At 38.3% G+C, this 18,142-nt stretch overlaps 1 protein-coding gene across 3 annotated transcripts; it reads left to right on the top strand.

Moving 5' to 3' along the window:
* Positions 1–617: 617 nt before the first annotated feature.
* On the top strand, positions 618–17,137 carry hdac11 (histone deacetylase 11). 3 transcript variants are annotated; one of them, XM_017304965.1, is made up of 11 exons: positions 618–768; positions 1,528–1,587; positions 2,932–3,080; positions 4,478–4,578; positions 5,665–5,781; positions 9,094–9,136; positions 10,151–10,227; positions 11,200–11,262; positions 12,121–12,217; positions 13,099–13,277; positions 14,960–17,137. In XM_017304965.1, the coding sequence occupies exons 2-11, from the start codon at positions 1,553–1,555 to the stop codon at positions 15,200–15,202; spliced, it is 1,104 nt and encodes a 367-aa protein (XP_017160454.1). In that variant the 5' UTR covers positions 618–768; positions 1,528–1,552; the 3' UTR covers positions 15,203–17,137. The 3 variants fall into 3 exon arrangements, with proteins under 3 accessions (XP_017160454.1, XP_008408590.1, XP_017160455.1); XM_008410368.2 differs by lacking the exon at positions 618–768 and adding an exon at positions 824–1,062; XM_017304966.1 differs by lacking the exons at positions 618–768; positions 1,528–1,587 and adding an exon at positions 824–1,062.
* The last annotated feature ends 1,005 nt before the right edge of the window (positions 17,138–18,142 follow it).

Raw genomic sequence — 18,142 nt, forward strand, 5'->3', positions numbered from 1 at the left:
TTTACCCTGGTGACCTGTACACCCCTGGCAACATGTAGGTGTGTTTGTCCTGTGTGTCCAGAGACACACAGGATAAACAATCATGCACACACACACACTCACACCTAGGGACAATTTGGAGAGGCCAATTAACCTGACAGTCATGTTTTTGGACTGTGGGAGGAAACCGGAGTACCTGGAGAAAACCCACGCATGCACAGGGAGAACATGCAAACTCCATGCAGAAAGACCGGGGCCGGGAATCAAACCCAGAACCTTCTTGCTGCAAGGCAACAGCTCTACCAACTGCGCCACTGTGCAGCCCTGTTGGGAATACTCAATATTCCAAAATGTCATTGTCTCAAACCAAAGGATTTTAAAGTTTGGAAATCTGAATTATTGTTCTTACTAGTCAGAATGTCAATGCAGATATCTTAAATTACAATTCTGGATAGTAAAAAAGCGAATTTAGATATCTAGAGAACGTAATAGGGACAATCAGACGAAACAGATGTTATGTTAAAAAGGCCTGCCATACAGTGTGGGCTCGCTCCCCTTGACCGGGCCAATCAGCGAACAGAAAAATAAATCGTGAATGATGACGTTTATTTTCTGCGCTGTAGTCTGCCTGTAGTTTTAGCAATGGCAGTGGAGCAAGTGAAGGAAGCCGTTCACTCTGTCGTTAGCCTCGCTTCCAAATGTTGAATTAACATTAACCACCACCTCGTTCGGATCGGCTCTTCTCTCCTCACAGTGGAGGATGGTTGTTTACAGCGCAGGCAACTTATGGTAAGCTTCTCAGCGTCAAACTGGCGCATTCTTAAATACGTCACGGACAAATGTTAGCAATTGGGCAAAATTTAAAACCTCAACACAGTTCACGCCTCCAGGAAACAGAGAGCCCAGGCCCTCTGTAAGAAGCAAGGAGAAGTAGAGGGGGGCGTTTTATTTACCAAGCTACGAGAACACTGGTTTAAAGACAATATTGGGTCCGGCGTGGTGCTGTGCTGTGTGCTCAGTTTGGTTCCCTGAAAGCTCTGCTCAGCTGCACTTTTAGCGTCTCTGACGTCGTAGGAGAAGCAGGTGAGTCGGTTCGGCTCGTGAGGTAAATGATAATAAAGCGACTATGACGACGTTTTCTCTTTCAACCTTGCACCTGTATGGAAGTAAATATATGTCACTAGGATTTGAATTAAAAATGCCACTGAAATTTTAATGTATGTTTGTGCTTACTTTTTCACTGTTCAAATATATCCAGGATACAGTTTTATTGTCATTATTTCTACATGGCTGAAATTTCATTTCTTATTTTCACTTCAAGATAAAAAAATAAAATAAATCACATTGCTATTTCAAAGTGAGCACATTTTCAATAATAAAAAAAAATCCTCAGCTGGAATTCACAGCTCAGTGATTCTGCACGTACTTATCGCATAGCTACGTGTGAACCTGACATTTCTGGCTGTTGTTGCGTCTTTACAAACTGCATACTCCGATGCGCAAGCTTGTGTCAGCTGTTAACTTTATGTTATTTGTGTTTCCTGCCAGGTCAGATTAACTATGATTAAGAAACATGTCTGTTAAAGAAGACAATGAAGGGAAATCGATGTAAGAAACTGCAGCGTTCCCAGTAATGTTGATGATGTCAAATAACTTTAATCTGACATTGCATTTGTGTATGGGATGCCATTGATAAAGTTACACATTAAAAAATTAAAAGCAATAATTTGGCTTATTTAGCCTGTCGTAAAGGGAAAAATGTGGGTGTCCATTTTTCAGCAACATTTTCATCATTTCAAAATAAATATTTATTTTTCATACATTTAATTTTCAAACTAAATATTTATTTTCCTAATTAAATATTTAGCACAGACCTAAATATTTAACAATCAAGCTAAATATAAGTTAAATGTTTAGGTCCAAGCTAAATATTTAGCTAACATGCATATTGGTTTGCTGACAAGCGGAAGAGGAATATCAAAATAAAAGCTGGGTTTTGCAGACCTCTACAAAACTTCACATTTAAAAAAAAAAGAAAGAAAACATTGATTGTTTTGGTCAATAACAATCAATAATTGATTGATTATTATGTCCACTATGATTGTTGAAAACATACAGAATCTACAGCAACAGATTCTGCAAGCATCCCACACTGTGATCAAGACAGAACACATTTCTGTTTCATGTTCTTTCACTCTTTAGTTGCTTTCAACATTTTTAAACAAAAAAATATATTGGATTAATTTTTTTTACGTAAATTTTGTTTTAAGAATTGATAAACAGGAAGTCTTAATCTTCGATAGCAAGTTAAGAGTAAGGTTATCTGGGCGGATGTTGATGCAGGAACTGTTGCTATAGAAACACGAGTGAACGTCTGCAGCTGTTAAAATGGCACATCGTGTCTTTGTGGCATCATGTTTTCATCTAATGTGATGGACATGTCAAGAGGAAAAGAATCGATGATAAAAAAACAAAACCAAAAAATATGTTTTTGGTTGTGACAAAATAGTCCCTCCAGCAGTGGAGTTCATAGCAGTCCACAAAACCCAGCTTTTATTTTGATATTCCACTTTTGCTTATCAGCAAACCAATATGCACTATTAGCTAAATATTTAGCTTGGACGTAAATGTTTAGCGTGCTTGCTGTATGTAGTTAGCAAGCTAAATGTTTAGTTTGGAACTAAATACTTAGATAAATAAATATGTAATTGTGAGATAAAATATTTAGCCCAGTTTACAAACTAATTGTTAATTGAATATTTAGTTTGGAATGCTGGTAAATGTATGAATAACCTGGTGAAAATATGACTTTGACAATTGAACACCCACATTGTTTTCCCTGTGATTGGCTAAATAAACCCAAATTATTGCAGTTAATTGTTGACTGTGTCACCTTACAAACGGCTCCCAGTGTTTGTGCTGCTTGTATTAAATTTGATGTTGATCTTTCAGCTTTCACCACACCGATTTGTACGGCAGCATCGCTCCAACATGTCTGCCCATCGTGTACCACCCTGACTATAACATCACATTCATGGGCCTGGAAAAGCTCCACCCATTTGACTCGGGAAAGTGGGGAAAAGTCATCCGCTTCCTGAAAGGTAGGAGACTTCTGATGAGACTTCTAATTTGTGATGGGACGTCTCCCTGAGCCGCAGGGTGCTGAAGTGCTTAAAGCTGGTCTTCGTGGCAAATGGAGAAAGTAAGCATGGAGAGAATAAAAAAAAGGATGAGACGCAGGTGGCTGTGTGTTTAGGTCTGAACCTCCAGCAGGTTTCCTACCTGGAGTGTCTTGGGCCTCTTGGCTGGTTTTCTGTCCATTTCTGGGTGGGTTTGTGGTTCCATACTCTCCACAACTTTCTTCCTGACTTGAATTCATACTAAGAATAAAATTGCACATGATTGGACTCTGTTTACTGATTAGGTGACTTCTGAAGGCAGTTGGCTGCACTGGATTTTATTTGGTAAACGCCTGAATACAAATGTCTGCTACATTTTTCAGGGTTTTCTTCTTTGTTTTTTTAAAGATTGAAGTGTGTTTTGGGTGGTTTTGAGTTGTTTTTAAGGTGTATGTATTCTTTTTTCTATTATTTATTGGATCAGTCTTGTTTCTATTTTACTTCAGTTCAGTCCTTTAGTGATTCTAGTTTTTTATCTCTTGTCTTGTTATTCTTTGTTACTCTAGCCCAGGTGTGGGCAACTCCAAGCCTCGAGGGCCGGTCTCCTGCAACTTTTACATGTATCTCTACTTCAACACACCTGAGTCAAATAATGAGGTCGTTAGCAGGATTCTGGAGGACCTGAGTGCACTTAGGAGTTGATTCAGCTGTTGGATTCAAGTGTGTTGGACCAGGGAGACATCTAAGAGTTGCAGGACACCGGCCCTCGAGGACCAGGATTGCCCAGCCCTGCTCTAGACTTATTATGTTTCTCTGGTCTAGTTCTTAGTTGGTGTTAGATTTATTTTCTAGTCCTCTGTGTACTCTCTTACACCCCTGTACCATTTTCTCTCTCCTCCTCCTCCTCCTCAGCCTGCGTTCTCCTTTCTCCCCTCACACCTGCAGCCTGTTTCTAATCATCCATATTGCTGTTTTTCTAACCTGGAAAAACATCAGGGTTTGAATAATTTTGCAAGTCACTGTGTTTCCTGCTGTTATTTTTTTGTGGATTCCTGTTTTTGGTTTGGCTCTGGCTCCCTGTGGTTTATTTTGCAAGTTGTTGTTTTTTTCATTAAAACCTTCTCCATCTGCAAGCTGCCTTTGCCTTTCTTTTGAGTCCACCTACAAACACCACAACGTTTAAATATATATTTGGTATAAGTAAATGAATTTGTTTGCTTGGACAGTTAACGACATATATGCTGGTTTTACTTGATGGGGTTTTTTTTTAACACCGACATATTCATATTCTGCTCATATTGCTGCAAGTAACTGGACAAATGTTTTTCTCAGTGAGCGTCATCATGTATCGGTCTGGTTTGTGTCTGAATGTGCTGCAGAGGAGCAGTTCATCACCGATGAGAACATCGTAGAAGCCCGTGAAGCCTCAGAGGAGGATCTGCTGGTGGCTCACACGAAGCGTTACCTCAGTAGTTTAAAGGTAGCTTCTGTCTCTCTGTTGGCATGGTGATGTGTTTTTCTTTTTCGTCTATCTCATATCACTGTCAGCTGCATCTTAATAAATTGTAATGGCCCTAAAAAGTTTGGTTAATCCAGTCATGCAGTTAAACAAGATCAGACCTAAGTACAGTATAGAATCATATTTCCACTGTTATTGTTTATTTTGATCTGTTTTGGGGTAACTTTCATAACTCGGCTGGTAACACAAAGCCAGTGGTACGAGATGTCTTAAAAGTTGACTTTAATGATTCCTCCCCTTGCTGGCATATACAGTTGAAACCAGAAATGTACTTGCGCAGAATAAAAAGACTTGTGCATTTTTTTCCTCTCCTGAAGTTAAATTAGACCAAACTTTTTTTTTTGCTTTAGGTTAGTTAGAATTATCAAACTAAGTTTTATGTGCTAAATGCTACAATAATGACCATATGTGTATAGCCTCTAAAATCAGAAGGTCACAAATAGAAGAATTAGTGTCTGAAAACAACAAGGGACAGCTCAGGTGATGATGTCACACATAAATGTTACAGGAAACTTTTGATCTCGATGAAAAGTAACTTTTTGGGAAAACGGGTCAGGCTCCATGATTCCTAAGATGGACAGGATGTAGGCAGTCATACATTTCCATAAATAGAGGAACTGTGGAATGATGGCAGCTCCGGCTGGAGAACGCTGCTGATGGAAGGATTCAGAGGGAACGTGTCCAGATGTAGAGATCGTATTGATCTGCTGCCACATGCTGGTGAGCGCTTTATCAAGCTTTAGATTGCCCAGAGTGATGATCCTGGAGCTCTGCGCAGAACATTAAAGAGAGAAACTAGAAGCTGCTGACAGATTTTCTTTTTTTTCTTCTTTTTTTTTTACTTTTGAAAGTTTGTCCGTTTGTCAACAAAGTGCACACTCTTTTATACACGGGGCCCCTGCTCCCTACGTGAACTAAGGCAGCTTACTGGGACACTGTTGTTTTCTTTTGCAGATTAAAATACTCCGGCTAATATTCTGAAAAGTGTTTTTTGTTTTTTCTTCATGCTGTTCCATGCTTCTCAGTGTTTTCCTTTGTCCTCTGTAGTGGTCTTTTGTGGTGGCAACCATCACTGAAATCCCACCCCTGGTGATTTTACCTAACTGTCTGGTTCAGCAGAAGGTGCTGAGACCTTTACGGACCCAAACAGGAGGAACAATAATGGTTGGTATACATCAGCCTCGTTTATCGTATCATGTTTTTGACTTAATAATAGAATTTCTCACATCTCACATTTCTTTCTCCTCCTCACTCATTTTTGTTGCTGGAATTGATCAAGTCATGTAATAGTATAATGAAATACATGCATGACTATAAAAACAGGACCAGGAATCAGCTATAAAACCAAAAGAGTGTGTGTGTGTGTGTGTGTGTTTGTTCCCTCTCCAGATTTTTGTTTGTTTGCAGCAAGATACAGGAAACGAGTCTGAAAACACCCTGTTGCTTCTATCTTTTTCCCTGGACTATCAAACAACACAGCATGATTAACAGTCCAGACATCATCCTCATATTCACTAAGTGGACATTTTGTGACCTGATATGCCAGAATAATGGCAGGAGGTGAGAAGATTTACTCACCTCTGAATGCTTCTACTAATGTCAGTCTGACTGGAGTTCTTATAATTCAGCTATTAGTGTTTCCCCACATGGACTCTCAGATTAAGTCTCATTAAGAGAGTTGGATAAACTTTAGACATGCTAGTTTTACTCAACTTTGAGTAAAACTACGGCAGGATTTCCACGCGAGACTGAAAGAAGCTAATCCTTAGCGTTCAAATGGGTCGGCATCATAACTTCCTGAACATTAAGAGCTGAACTCTGAAACTGCTGTGTCACTGTAGGGAAATGATGACAAGAGCTTTACAAAATCTGTGAGCAGTGATGATGTACGTGAGATGATTTATATTATCAACCTCTTCTGAGCAGTTATGGCTGTCAGTGGGAGTACATTGTACAGGTGACTGGTGGGGAACTGCTTCATGAATTGATAATATTTATATTATTAATATTTAACATCTTGAATGGAGTACCTTGTCAACTAATAAGCAGTTTCCCTTTGGGGATCAATAAAGTATATTCTGTTCTATTCTATGTATGCTAATGTAGCTTCCCCGTTAGGGAAGGTAAACTAGATCTGGAATGCATTGTTTCCATGTTTCTCACAGTCTTGTTAAATTTTTTTTATTTATTTATTTATTTTAATTTGTTTCATTTAGCTTTTCCCATTCTTGGATGCCAACCCAAAATAAAATGCACCAATCAGGCAGACCTTAATCACCACAAACATGACTAATTGCAGTTGGCTCCCATCCTGTCTGGTTAGAAGAAAAATGACCGTTGAGAAGATTTAGTTGATTTTTGTTGTTGTTTGTGCTCATACTAGATGCAAGAGCGAATGAAAATGAGATCAGATGCGGGGCTTGTTTCACCTGGACCTCTGCGCTCTGAGTGTGAGGAGTGGTGGAGATTAATCAGATGGCTGTTGTAACATATTCTTGTTTCCCCTCAGTCAAAGTGAAGTGCCTGAGCAATAGCCTGGGTGTGAGCGTACATGCTAATGAGTGTTAGTACTCATCCACTAAAGACAATCTCTTCTCATCAGATCCACTACAGCCTTATCTTGTTTTGTACGTAGAAGGAAAGCACTCTTTCATGTTTAGGAAAGAAACTGCAAACTGACAACCTGCAATTCTTTGTGTTTTGCTCAGAAACAGATGTGAGAGAGGTGGAGAGTCAACCCCCCCCCCCCACACACACACACACACACACATTTTTATGAAGCCACAGTGGCTACGTAGCCTATCTTTGTGCGCCTGGGTGTGTAACCTAGAGGTTCATTTGGTGAGCGTTCACTATGAAGACATAACATTATTAATCATAATGTAAAACCTCAGAAGAAAAATGTCCTCCACAGCTTATAAGCCTTTTTTAATTTGAAATGTGCTTATGCTGTAGCTCAACTGCAAACACATGAATGACACTGATGTTCTGAATACTTATGATAAAGGTGATCTGTAACTAAAGACTGATGTGGAGTGTACCAGCGTGTGCACGGGTTAGTTTGTATGGGGGACCAAGTGCTCTCCTGTTAAGTTTTATATATATATATATGTATATATATATATATATATATATATATATATATCATAACCTCTGTGTGGAAAGTGATGTATATCATTTTCCCACCACGTATATAAAAGTAGCCTATATTCATTGATTTTTGGCCTAGTGCAGTCATCCACTTATACCAGCAGGTGTCATAGTCTATCACAAGAAAAAAATTATTACCAACTACACCAAAGGCAATTTTACATATGGTCACTTTGTACAACTTTTATATGTATATATTTTTTTGGCTCTAGTGGCCTTTATTTGATAGTTAATTGACAGGAAAGAGGGTAATGAGAGAAGGGGGAAGAAATGCTGCAAAGGTCACCAGGCTGGGATTCGAACCTGCGACAGCCACATCAAGGACTAAGGCCTCCATATGTGGGTTGTGCTTAACCTCTGCACCACCACAGCACACCCTTGTACAACTTTTAGATAAGATCAAAATATTAGCTCTCCCTTTCTATTCGCTTTCTATTTCTCAGCAGAAAAGTAAACCTGTTGAGAATTTGATGCCAAGTCAATATTTTATTGTGGTATTTATTTAATTTTTGCTGTGGAAAACTCAAGAAAACTTCACCTCACCATATAAACACAACCATATGAGCACAATATCCTCCCAGCTCTCAGGAAGCTCTTTATCCATTTCTTCAAACATTTGGTTGATCTTGGCAGTGAGCTCACTGTAAGCTCCATCATTTTATTGCAGTGTGTTGTGACTGCTATCTGAAACCCATCACATTAATTATGAGCTGCTGGTGAGGTTCTAAGAGTGTGTTTTGCAAAAACACGTCAAATACGCCTGCCAACTTTTCAGACGTGGGAGTGTCTCAGGCAGAACGTTTCTGAAACTCATTGCCACAGGCCGACATACTTGGGTGCAGCAGACACCATTTGGCCATTTTGAGGCCCGAGGCAAACCTCTTTGTTTTGCTTTTGTGGTTTCTGTGAAGGAGTTATCAAGACAACAATCATTCACACACAGAGGTGGGTGAGAGTTCCAAAAAACTGGACTAGTAACAGAAGCAGTTGGCAAATGTGTTTTCATGAACAGAAAGCTGATATCACGATGGGGCAGTTAGTAGACTCTTGCCTTGCTGCTAGGCAGTCCTGGGTTCAAATCCCAACCTGGAGCCTTTCTGTGTGGTGTTTGTTCTCTTTCTTTAAATTACCTTCAGGTATGAGTGTACGACTATTGTTGTCTGTCTCTGTGTTGCCATGTAATGGTCCTGCTTAGGGTATACGTGGGACCCCAGTTAATGGAGATGGGCGATAGTCCCTCATGATCCTGCCAGGATAAGTAGCTATGTAGATAATGCAGTGGACAGATGGGTATGTCATGTATACTGATCAAATCTTCTTCTGCAGGCTGGAAAGCTGGCTGTAGAGCGAGGATGGGCCATAAATGTTGGTGAGTTTTCAGCTATTTGTACTTACAGTGGCATCGTACCAACCTTTGAACCACTGCGGTGTATTCATTAAGCAGTTTTGATCTCATTTGTGATTTTTTTTCCCCACAAGATCACAGTGAAACATTACGTTTGACGTACAAATTTGTGTAAACAACAAAAATGATAATGAACTTGATTATATTATTTATTTTATTTATTTAGAGAATTGTACCTGGGCCCTAAAATTAAAAACTAAGCTTACTATCACAGAGAGGGTGGATGGCAAAGACTTCTGAGATATTCTGTGTGCCATTGTTCCACTGACAAGCAATTTTAAGACTATTAGCATTAAAGTCATATTGAGAGATGGGAGCAAAAAGTGTGTTTGAACTGTCACGGGATCTCACTTCTCAGCCTCCCTGGAAAAACGCCTGACATCAGAGGTCTTCAAGGTGGGGGTCACAAAGGTACTGCAGGGGGATCGTGAGATTTCTGATCAGATACTTTTTGTCTTTAAAAAGACATCAGTATGAATCCAATATATAACAAATGGATTAAAGGTGGCATAAAATCATATATTTCAGTCACAAATGCACACATACAGCTCTGTCCAATATGTTAAGTTCTGCATTTTATGCAAAACAGTTTGTTCATGGTGTTGGCATTGATAAGCCATCACTTTTGTATTTCAACTTGTTTACAATACAAACTTAAATACTGTTTGTATTGAATGCACAGTAATAAAGCATGTTTTATGTAATACCAAGTCTCGTTTAATTTAACACTGTATGTATCCCACCGACTGCCGAAGTTTGGTTTCAGGAGAAGCAGTTTGCTTCCCGGCTGTGCAACAGTGGAGCAGAATGTTGTCCTTTTGTTGTTTGTAGCAACAGATGCATCTTCAGCTAATAATACTTCTATCAATATGTGAAAGGCTCAGTAAATAAAGTATTTTGTGTCATCAGTGAAGTTGCATTCTAACTTTACATTGAGCTCGTCCAGCCCTGACTCTCAGCCTGGCTCTGTTTCATCAGGCGGAGGCTTCCACCACTGCTCCGGTGACAAGGGAGGAGGATTCTGCGCCTATGCTGACATCACACTGGCCGTCAAGGCAAGGCTGAAACCAACACTGTGATGGAAGTGATTCTCTGTCACATCCAGCTGTAAACCATTTTATCTGAGAAAGCCATCTGACCTTCGAATCATTGTCACGGGGTCAAACGGATGTAGAAGATAAAACACATAAAAAGAAATGAGTTAATTAAAGCGGTTTAATAGCTTCAATTTGATTGATTGTTAAATGTTTTTGCTGTGGCGTTTCACAAAGTTGCATGCTAATTTAAATGATTTATTATTATTATTATTATTATTATTATTATTATACATCCAGCTTAACTACTTTCTACTTATTTTTTTCTTTTATGACCTCTCTGTCTCCATGACATGATTTTGCCACATGCAAAATCCCCCCAAAATTATTATTTTTCTCCTGTAATCAAATGTGCAGACAATCTGTAGATTGTGTGCAACGCGCCCACTTACTGTGTATACAACATTTTTTACTTCACTCAGTTTACTGCTCCTTATTTGTAATATTTGTTGCTCTTGCCCTAAATATGATGATTGCATACATGCATACAAAATATTAATAACCGAATTAATAATTACTTGTGGTTATTGAAAACTGATGTCATTTGCCAACAATAAGGTGTTTTGTCAATCACTAATCAGTCAGTTAAATAATATTGAATGAGATAGGATCGAGTTCTGGATACCAGTTTTCACAGAAATTGTGCCTTTAAATTAGCATTAATTATCACAACTATGAATGTGTTGTATTTACCAGATAAAATTAGAAAATACTTGTCATGTTGGTTTGAGATACATAAAACCTTTATGGTCTTCTTATTGAGAAAGGCAAAAAAATGACATTTTTTACACTAAAAACTTCTGAGTCTCCAACAAAATTAGAATATTGTCTGTCGTTCCTGTAGACGAGTGGAAGATGAATGACTGACTTGCTTGTATGAAACTATGACTAAGTTTGAAAAGGAATTTTTTTTTTTTACTTTTCTTTGCTCAGTTTCTGTTTGAGAGAGTGGAAGGCATCTCCAGAGCCACCATCATTGATCTTGATGCTCATCAGGTAAGCCAATACTTTACTCTCACCCTCTCACTATGGATGTTTTCCAAATTATTAACTAGTTAATTTCTTTCAAAATCTGTTTTCTTAAGCATAAGAAGTATGTTTAGGTCACCAGGTAAAAAAACAGTGGTACGGGATGCCAGCAGGGACATTATTCAAAATTAGCTTCCATAAACGCATATGACACCAAACTCCTCAACAACTGTGTAAAAATTACGATAATTGGTGAAGATTGCAAGCCTGCTTCAACTTATGACTGAATTTGTGATAATAGTTGGATTTAGGACTGTTACAATAAGCAGTTTATCAATAAATTTAATGATAAATTAAAACAAGCTCAATAATCTCTCTCTTTTTACCAAAAATTGTATAAGTCTTCTGTCTGATTCTGTTTTTGAAGAACAATTTTGTTTACAGAGACTCAGTAATTCATTTTATTTGTAGTTTCTGTTGTTTTGCTTCTTTATTTTGGATATTTAAAATGTCTTCCAATTCCAGTGTTAAATATTCATTAGAATTTTAAGTTTATTGATCTTTGAGAATGTGTTCTTGCATTGTTATTATTATTATTATTATTATTATTATTATTATTATTATTATTATTATGCCATTATTACCATTATATTACTTGAAAATTGTCTCAAAACAACAATAATATTGTTTATTGCAATAACTTCTGGGACAAGTTATTGTCCAGCAAAATTAGTTAGGCCTAGTTGGATTTACAACTTCCTGAAGGGACCTTCGAGGTGAGTTGGATAGGGTGGGAGAGATGTCTACGATGTAGTTGTCAAAAAGCAAAATAATTATTGATGATTTAATGTGTTGAATGAAGTGGTTTTGGAACTGGTCTTACAGGGAAATGGACACGAGAGAGACTTTTTGGGCGACACCAGAGTGTTCATAATGGACATGTATAATCACAACATCTATCCCGGGGACGGACATGCCAAACGTGAGTTAAATCGTGAATAACTTTTTTCTCAAATTTGATTTTCCTTTTTCATAATCTAAGTCTCACATATGGCCTTGACTCACTGCTGGGCATTAAACACATCATTCTGCATCTCCAGCACTGCTTTGGGTAGAGGTCCAGCTGGAGGGCTTTTGACTCTTTTGACATCACTGTGTCGTCGTAATACTGACTGAAGTCACTGTAACTCCTCACCATGTTAGCATTTCCAACCAAGGACTCTCTACAACACAAGAGTCCCATCTTTTTGCAGATAACTCTAAAGATACACATGAGCAGTTTCTGTCCATATTCAATTCCTTTGGCATGTCGTTATCTTCTCTGAAACGAATCCAATCAAAGGCTCTTTCCTGACTTCAGTAAGCTAAAATATCAATGCATCCTGGGTTGTTTAAGATGAGCTGCAGGGCAACATTCTGTTTATTTTCATCAAAGATAAATCTGATTTCAAGCAAAGTTATTTTACTTTCTAAAAACAAAGAGGAATTGTATTTGTTACTGTTCTTTAATGCGTTTGAATTTGCATTTATTTGAACATTAAAACAACAAAGCCTTGTAATGCTTTTGGTTATTCTAATTTTAGTTTAAAAATAATGAAGACATCCACTAGTTGGCTGACTTTTTTCTATGTATCAAAGAGAGTAATCTACCTGACCCTTGCAGTGGACTTGCAGCATTAAATGGACAGTAAAAAAGAAGATGCTTGCTTAATTGTCTCTTTAACGATCCCAATTATTTCAATTCATTTCCTCACTGTCCTAGTAGCCACAGGTCAACTGGATGTAGTGTGAAGGACTTTGGGGTCCTCTGGACTCGATAAAGCTTTATGCAAATACAGGCCACTTACTATTGTTTACCTTCAGGAGCCATAAAGAGGAAGGTGGAGCTAGACTGGGGCACTGAAGACTCAGAGTACCTTCAGAAGGTTGAGCTTCACTCTGAGGGAGCGCTGAACGAGGTTCGTCCTGATATCATCGTCTATAATGCAGGGACAGACATCTTGGACGGGGATCCCCTCGGAGGCCTCTCCATATCTCCACAGGTATGCTGCCTTCTCTGACAGCTTTCTCTTAACTTTTAGTTTCAGGTTGGGCTCCTGCCGTCGTTTCATTAGTTTATGCTCTGTGGTTTTTATGACCTTCTCTATATGTCTGAAGTTTCCCTCTAGAATGAAAAAAATGTCTGTTTGTCTGACTAAGTTAAAACAGTCAAATGGGCACCAGCACCCCTCCCGACCCCACTGAGGGAAAAAGGGTGCAAGAAAATGGATGGATGGATGGATGTTTTATGCACCTGTAGCACCACTCAGTTTCTGCTTTGCAATTCAGTTGTACAGTCGGATGAGCTGCCTTTGGTAACAAAAAAAAGATTCCAGCATTGCCTTTCTACTGATGTTTGGTATTGTTGACTCCAGAGGGTTTGCTTACCATGTTGGAAGGTTTTGCAGGATGAGCATGGTAAATCAGAAATCCCATATATACCACACACATAGAATTGAACCAAATGCAACTCAATTGTCGCACCAATAGTATCAGATAATATCATCTCTTACTCTTGGTTATGCAGATGCTGTTTGCACTGACGAAGGTTCATTTTCCAACTTATTACTGAGAGGAGCTCAAACTTATGACTGGTTAAGGTATTTTCTGACTCATACAGAAAGTTTTGGGAGCATTTATTTTTTCTTTTTACTGCAGTGGACAGCCAATCCCGTCTCTCGTTATGTCTCCTAGTGTTTTTATTAGTGCAGTGGGCGTTTGCCCTTTACTTGATCTCCTATTTGTCACACTTAAGTGTTTCAGAACATCAAACTAATTTGAATATTACTCAAAGACAACACAAGTAAACATAAAAAGTGGTTTTTAAATGAAGGTGTTTATTATTAAGGGATATTTTTTTAAAAAAAGGATTTTTGTTTTTACACTCCAGAGAAGTTAAAACATAAATGTGGTTTATGAATATAAGAACAGAAAACAAACATAGGACGGGCGCCTGTCTAATGTGGGTAGAAGGTGCCTGAGGCTGCATCCCTGGGAGGGCGCCGCCCTTCAGTCAGATGAGAATAACAACAGTAGGGTAGATAAGGGAAAAAAATCATATCTATATCTGTGTCCTATTAGGAATCATTATGTCTTCTAGTGTTTGAAATCCGAATGCGCGCTTATTGTAGTGACTAGATTTACTTGTTTCAATTACACAGTACTTAAACCACAAAAAGCTGCTGCTGTTAGACTGCTTTATGTGGTTCCTCTATCCTTGCAAGACAAAAATACTGCACTGATCCACAGATCATTTTAGATTTATTGGACCTATGAGCAAACTTCCATATGTGATAGTAACATGATAATATTGCAGAATATCTTAGCAGTTTTAGCACTGCTCTGAATACACAGCTAATTTGTCAATTAGGCTGGTAAATGGCATCAAAAAAGAAGTGCAGCTCTAATAACTGTTTTGTCAGAAGTTCTAGTCAAGCATATGTTTCTGCCACACATTCTGATGTTTGAAATCCCTCGTTGTGTGGCAACATTTGCTCTCAATAAATTAGGTTTAGAGTCGAGCCGTTCCCTCCCAGAATCCCCTGGCACAGACAGATGCGTTTCCAATCAGTGGCTTCCTGTCGGGGTCAGCCAGGCTATCTCCATGTTTCCGCTCTGTCCCCAGGGTTGTGAAAGTCTGAGGGCTTACAGAGACTGACGGCTTCTTCTGCTTTCTTCTTGCCAGGGCATTGTTAAAAGGGACGAGATTGTGTTCAGGGCCGCGAAGCAACGAGGTATTCCCATCCTGATGGTGACGTCAGGAGGGTACCAGAAGAAAACAGCAAGGATCATCGCTGACTCCATTCTTAACTTACGTCAGCAGGGTCTGATTGGAGCCAAAGCTATGGAGAGGGAGGGATTGTCACAACTGGTGACCCACTTGACCCAAAGCTCTGGTTCTGCAGGATCAGCACACACCGCTGTGTGAGGACAGGTGGCCTATAAGCTAACACTCTTGAAAATGCACTAATTTAACTTTATGATGTGTATTTTGTTTTTTTTTCTTCAGAGATTAATTATGATATTCTGTATGCTCGGAATCTATGAAAGCTCAACAATGAGTATTTGCACATACACAATGACTTTGACAAACTTGTACATTTTATGTCTGTCGGTTTATGAAGGTCTAAAGGAAAAATAGTAAATCAATAACCTTCAATAGATTTCATAAGCATGTGCCATACAATGTGTTTGTTGTGCGTTTGGTGGCAAATCATTGAAAGGGAATCTGTCATCTCAGGAAATCAAAAAAAACATATAATGTTAGTTGGACTTAGTTAAAAACGATCATGGTGGAAGCATCTTGTTTGTTGTTATGAGGGTAGAAAGGTTTTTCTCACTGAGACTACAATAGTTAATCTAACTGTAACCAGGGATGGAGTCAAGACCGGTTCTTCTAATACCAAGGTCAAGGCCAAATGTTTAGGACGTCGATAAATGTTTCAGGACATTGTTTTGTCGTACACGACAAAATGCAATGGAAAGCGGTTAATTACGCAAGCAAAACTACCTGTTGGAATCAAACTGCTAATTATCATAAAATATAAATCCTTTTCTTTTTCTTTCTTTTTTGTGTTTGCGTGTGGCCGTCCGAAACAGCAAATAATGCGGCGCCGACTTCACACATGTAACTGTTGTTATTGTTTGGCCATGCAGTGGAGGAAAGATGACTGCAATCAGAGGTGTTGATTTTTACAATGATTGTTTTGCTTGTTTATTCAAGTCCAACTGCTCCAATATGTGGAGTCTGAAAGCAGAAAGAGCGATTGGAGGTCAGCTGTTTTACATCAGCTATCGCTCCCAATATGGAAACACAACCTCCACATGCGATTAGCTTAATTCCCAATCGACGTCTTTATTAACTTTACATTCTAACACGGTATTTAAAAGTTCTCCAGCCTCTGTCGGTCCACACAAATTAACTTCCTGACGCCATGTTTAATTCCTAACAGGAAGTCCTGGTTGTTTTGAAGGATTGTGATTGGCTGACATAGGTTTTAGCTTTGCCCTGCACTGCCCCCTAGGGGTTTGACATGTTTAAAACACCGCCCAGTAGTGTAATTCCGTGGGTTCGTGTGGATGAATGAACACTATTCTTAAACCAGTCAAGTGTGGGCGAGATTTATTTATTTTTAATTAATATCTTTGATACACTGTTTTAGAAAGACCTGGCTATGTGTGGACAAGGCCTGAGTTTGTGCCTTAATTTAAAAGGTTACTTGTGAAGGTTAAACAGTGTTGCACTAAGGTTGCTGTGTCTTTTTGCACTTTTGTCCAAAGGTTGATGTTAGTTAGTAAATTAAGGCATTTCTACTTATTTTTCCCTTGTGTCACTGCAGGTCTCTAGTAAAACTAGATGTTGTCCCTTCACCGTTATTTTCTTTCCCATTTTAATTCTTCATGTGTTTGAAAAGCAAATGTAGTAATTTTCTGCATTCGAATTGTCGGTGTTTCCTCAGTAAAAGCTGGACCACACAGTATGCGAACACACAGAAATCAAAGAGCCAATGCCGTCCGCTGTAGCTGACAACCACAGGCAGCGGTGTACTTTTTTCTGCCCTCTGATCATGTTGCTTTTCTCTGTGGGCGAAGATAAAAGGGAATTAAGTTTTTTTTTTTATTGTGACAAAAAATGAAATGGTCTCGAACCGGCCATGACCCAGTTGGTCGAACAAGAACAACACCAAGTTTGAGCCAAGGACCGTGAAAAAACCAGCCAAGACCGGTCCATCCCTGATTGTAACATTTGTTAACTCATTCACTAATGGTTTCATTTCTGAGAAATATTCAAATACTTTTTTCCTTTGTGTTTAAAATAATGGTGTTTCATTATGAATATAATGTTTTGTTTTTTATTCTTTTTGTTTAAATCAGCTGCTATATCTATATAAAATATTTAACTCTGGAAAACATTTAATATATTAAATTTAACATGAAATGAATCAGTTTCACATGTTTGTATCTTTGAGTTACAGCGGACTGATCATCCATCGTTAGGAAATTGGGGCTTCCTCATGAGAGATAAATATATGGGATATTGGCAAAAAAACAAAAAGTGAGACACAAGGTCATATTAGTTATGATTTGGGGTTTTATCTTATGTACTGTGATTTATTTTTCAAATAATGTCTATTAATTGATCACTTTATTAACTGAACATAATGTTGAATGGATTCACGAAATATGATTTTGTAATAAAGTACTCAACAGTTGAAGATATTATATATCCTACCTTTATTTATTTAGAATAAGTATCTAACTCGCTTCCAGCATATGTCAGAGATCTGATTGGTCCATTTGTAATAATAATAATAATAATTTTATTCATAAAGCACTTTCAAACAAACTTAAAAACAGATAAAATACCAAGAAAAGCAGTAAAAACAATAGGCATAAAATATGACAAATGGGTCTTTAAAATCTTCTGCCAGAACATGCCTGCCTGACGTCCTGAGGCAGATTGTTCAACAGTGACGGGGCGTGAAAGGAAAACACACGCTCTCCAGTGGGTTTTCTATTGGCTTTAGGAATTTTTAGAAGGCCAGTGCCCTGAGAGCAGAAAGCACAAGGTGAAACATATGAGCACTGAAAATTCAACAGGTATGAAGGTGCCAGACCATTTATGTCAGTGTTTTCAACCTTTTTTAGGAATCAAATAAACACAAAAATGCATTTTTATCACGTTACATTTCTTATTTCAAATTGCACTTAACACGTCCACTTCAAAAATACACCTGAACAGTGCTACAACACTGTGGTGTTAAATTTAAAGCAGTTGTAGAAAACTTCAAACTGTTTTACAAACTAATCCACAAGCATTATTATAGCTGGAATACAGAAAATAATTCTTATTCTGAAAGAAGCAATA

Source organism: Poecilia reticulata, linkage group LG5, assembly GCF_000633615.1.
Source record: "Poecilia reticulata strain Guanapo linkage group LG5, Guppy_female_1.0+MT, whole genome shotgun sequence".
NCBI classification, from domain to species: domain Eukaryota; kingdom Metazoa; phylum Chordata; class Actinopteri; order Cyprinodontiformes; family Poeciliidae; genus Poecilia; species Poecilia reticulata.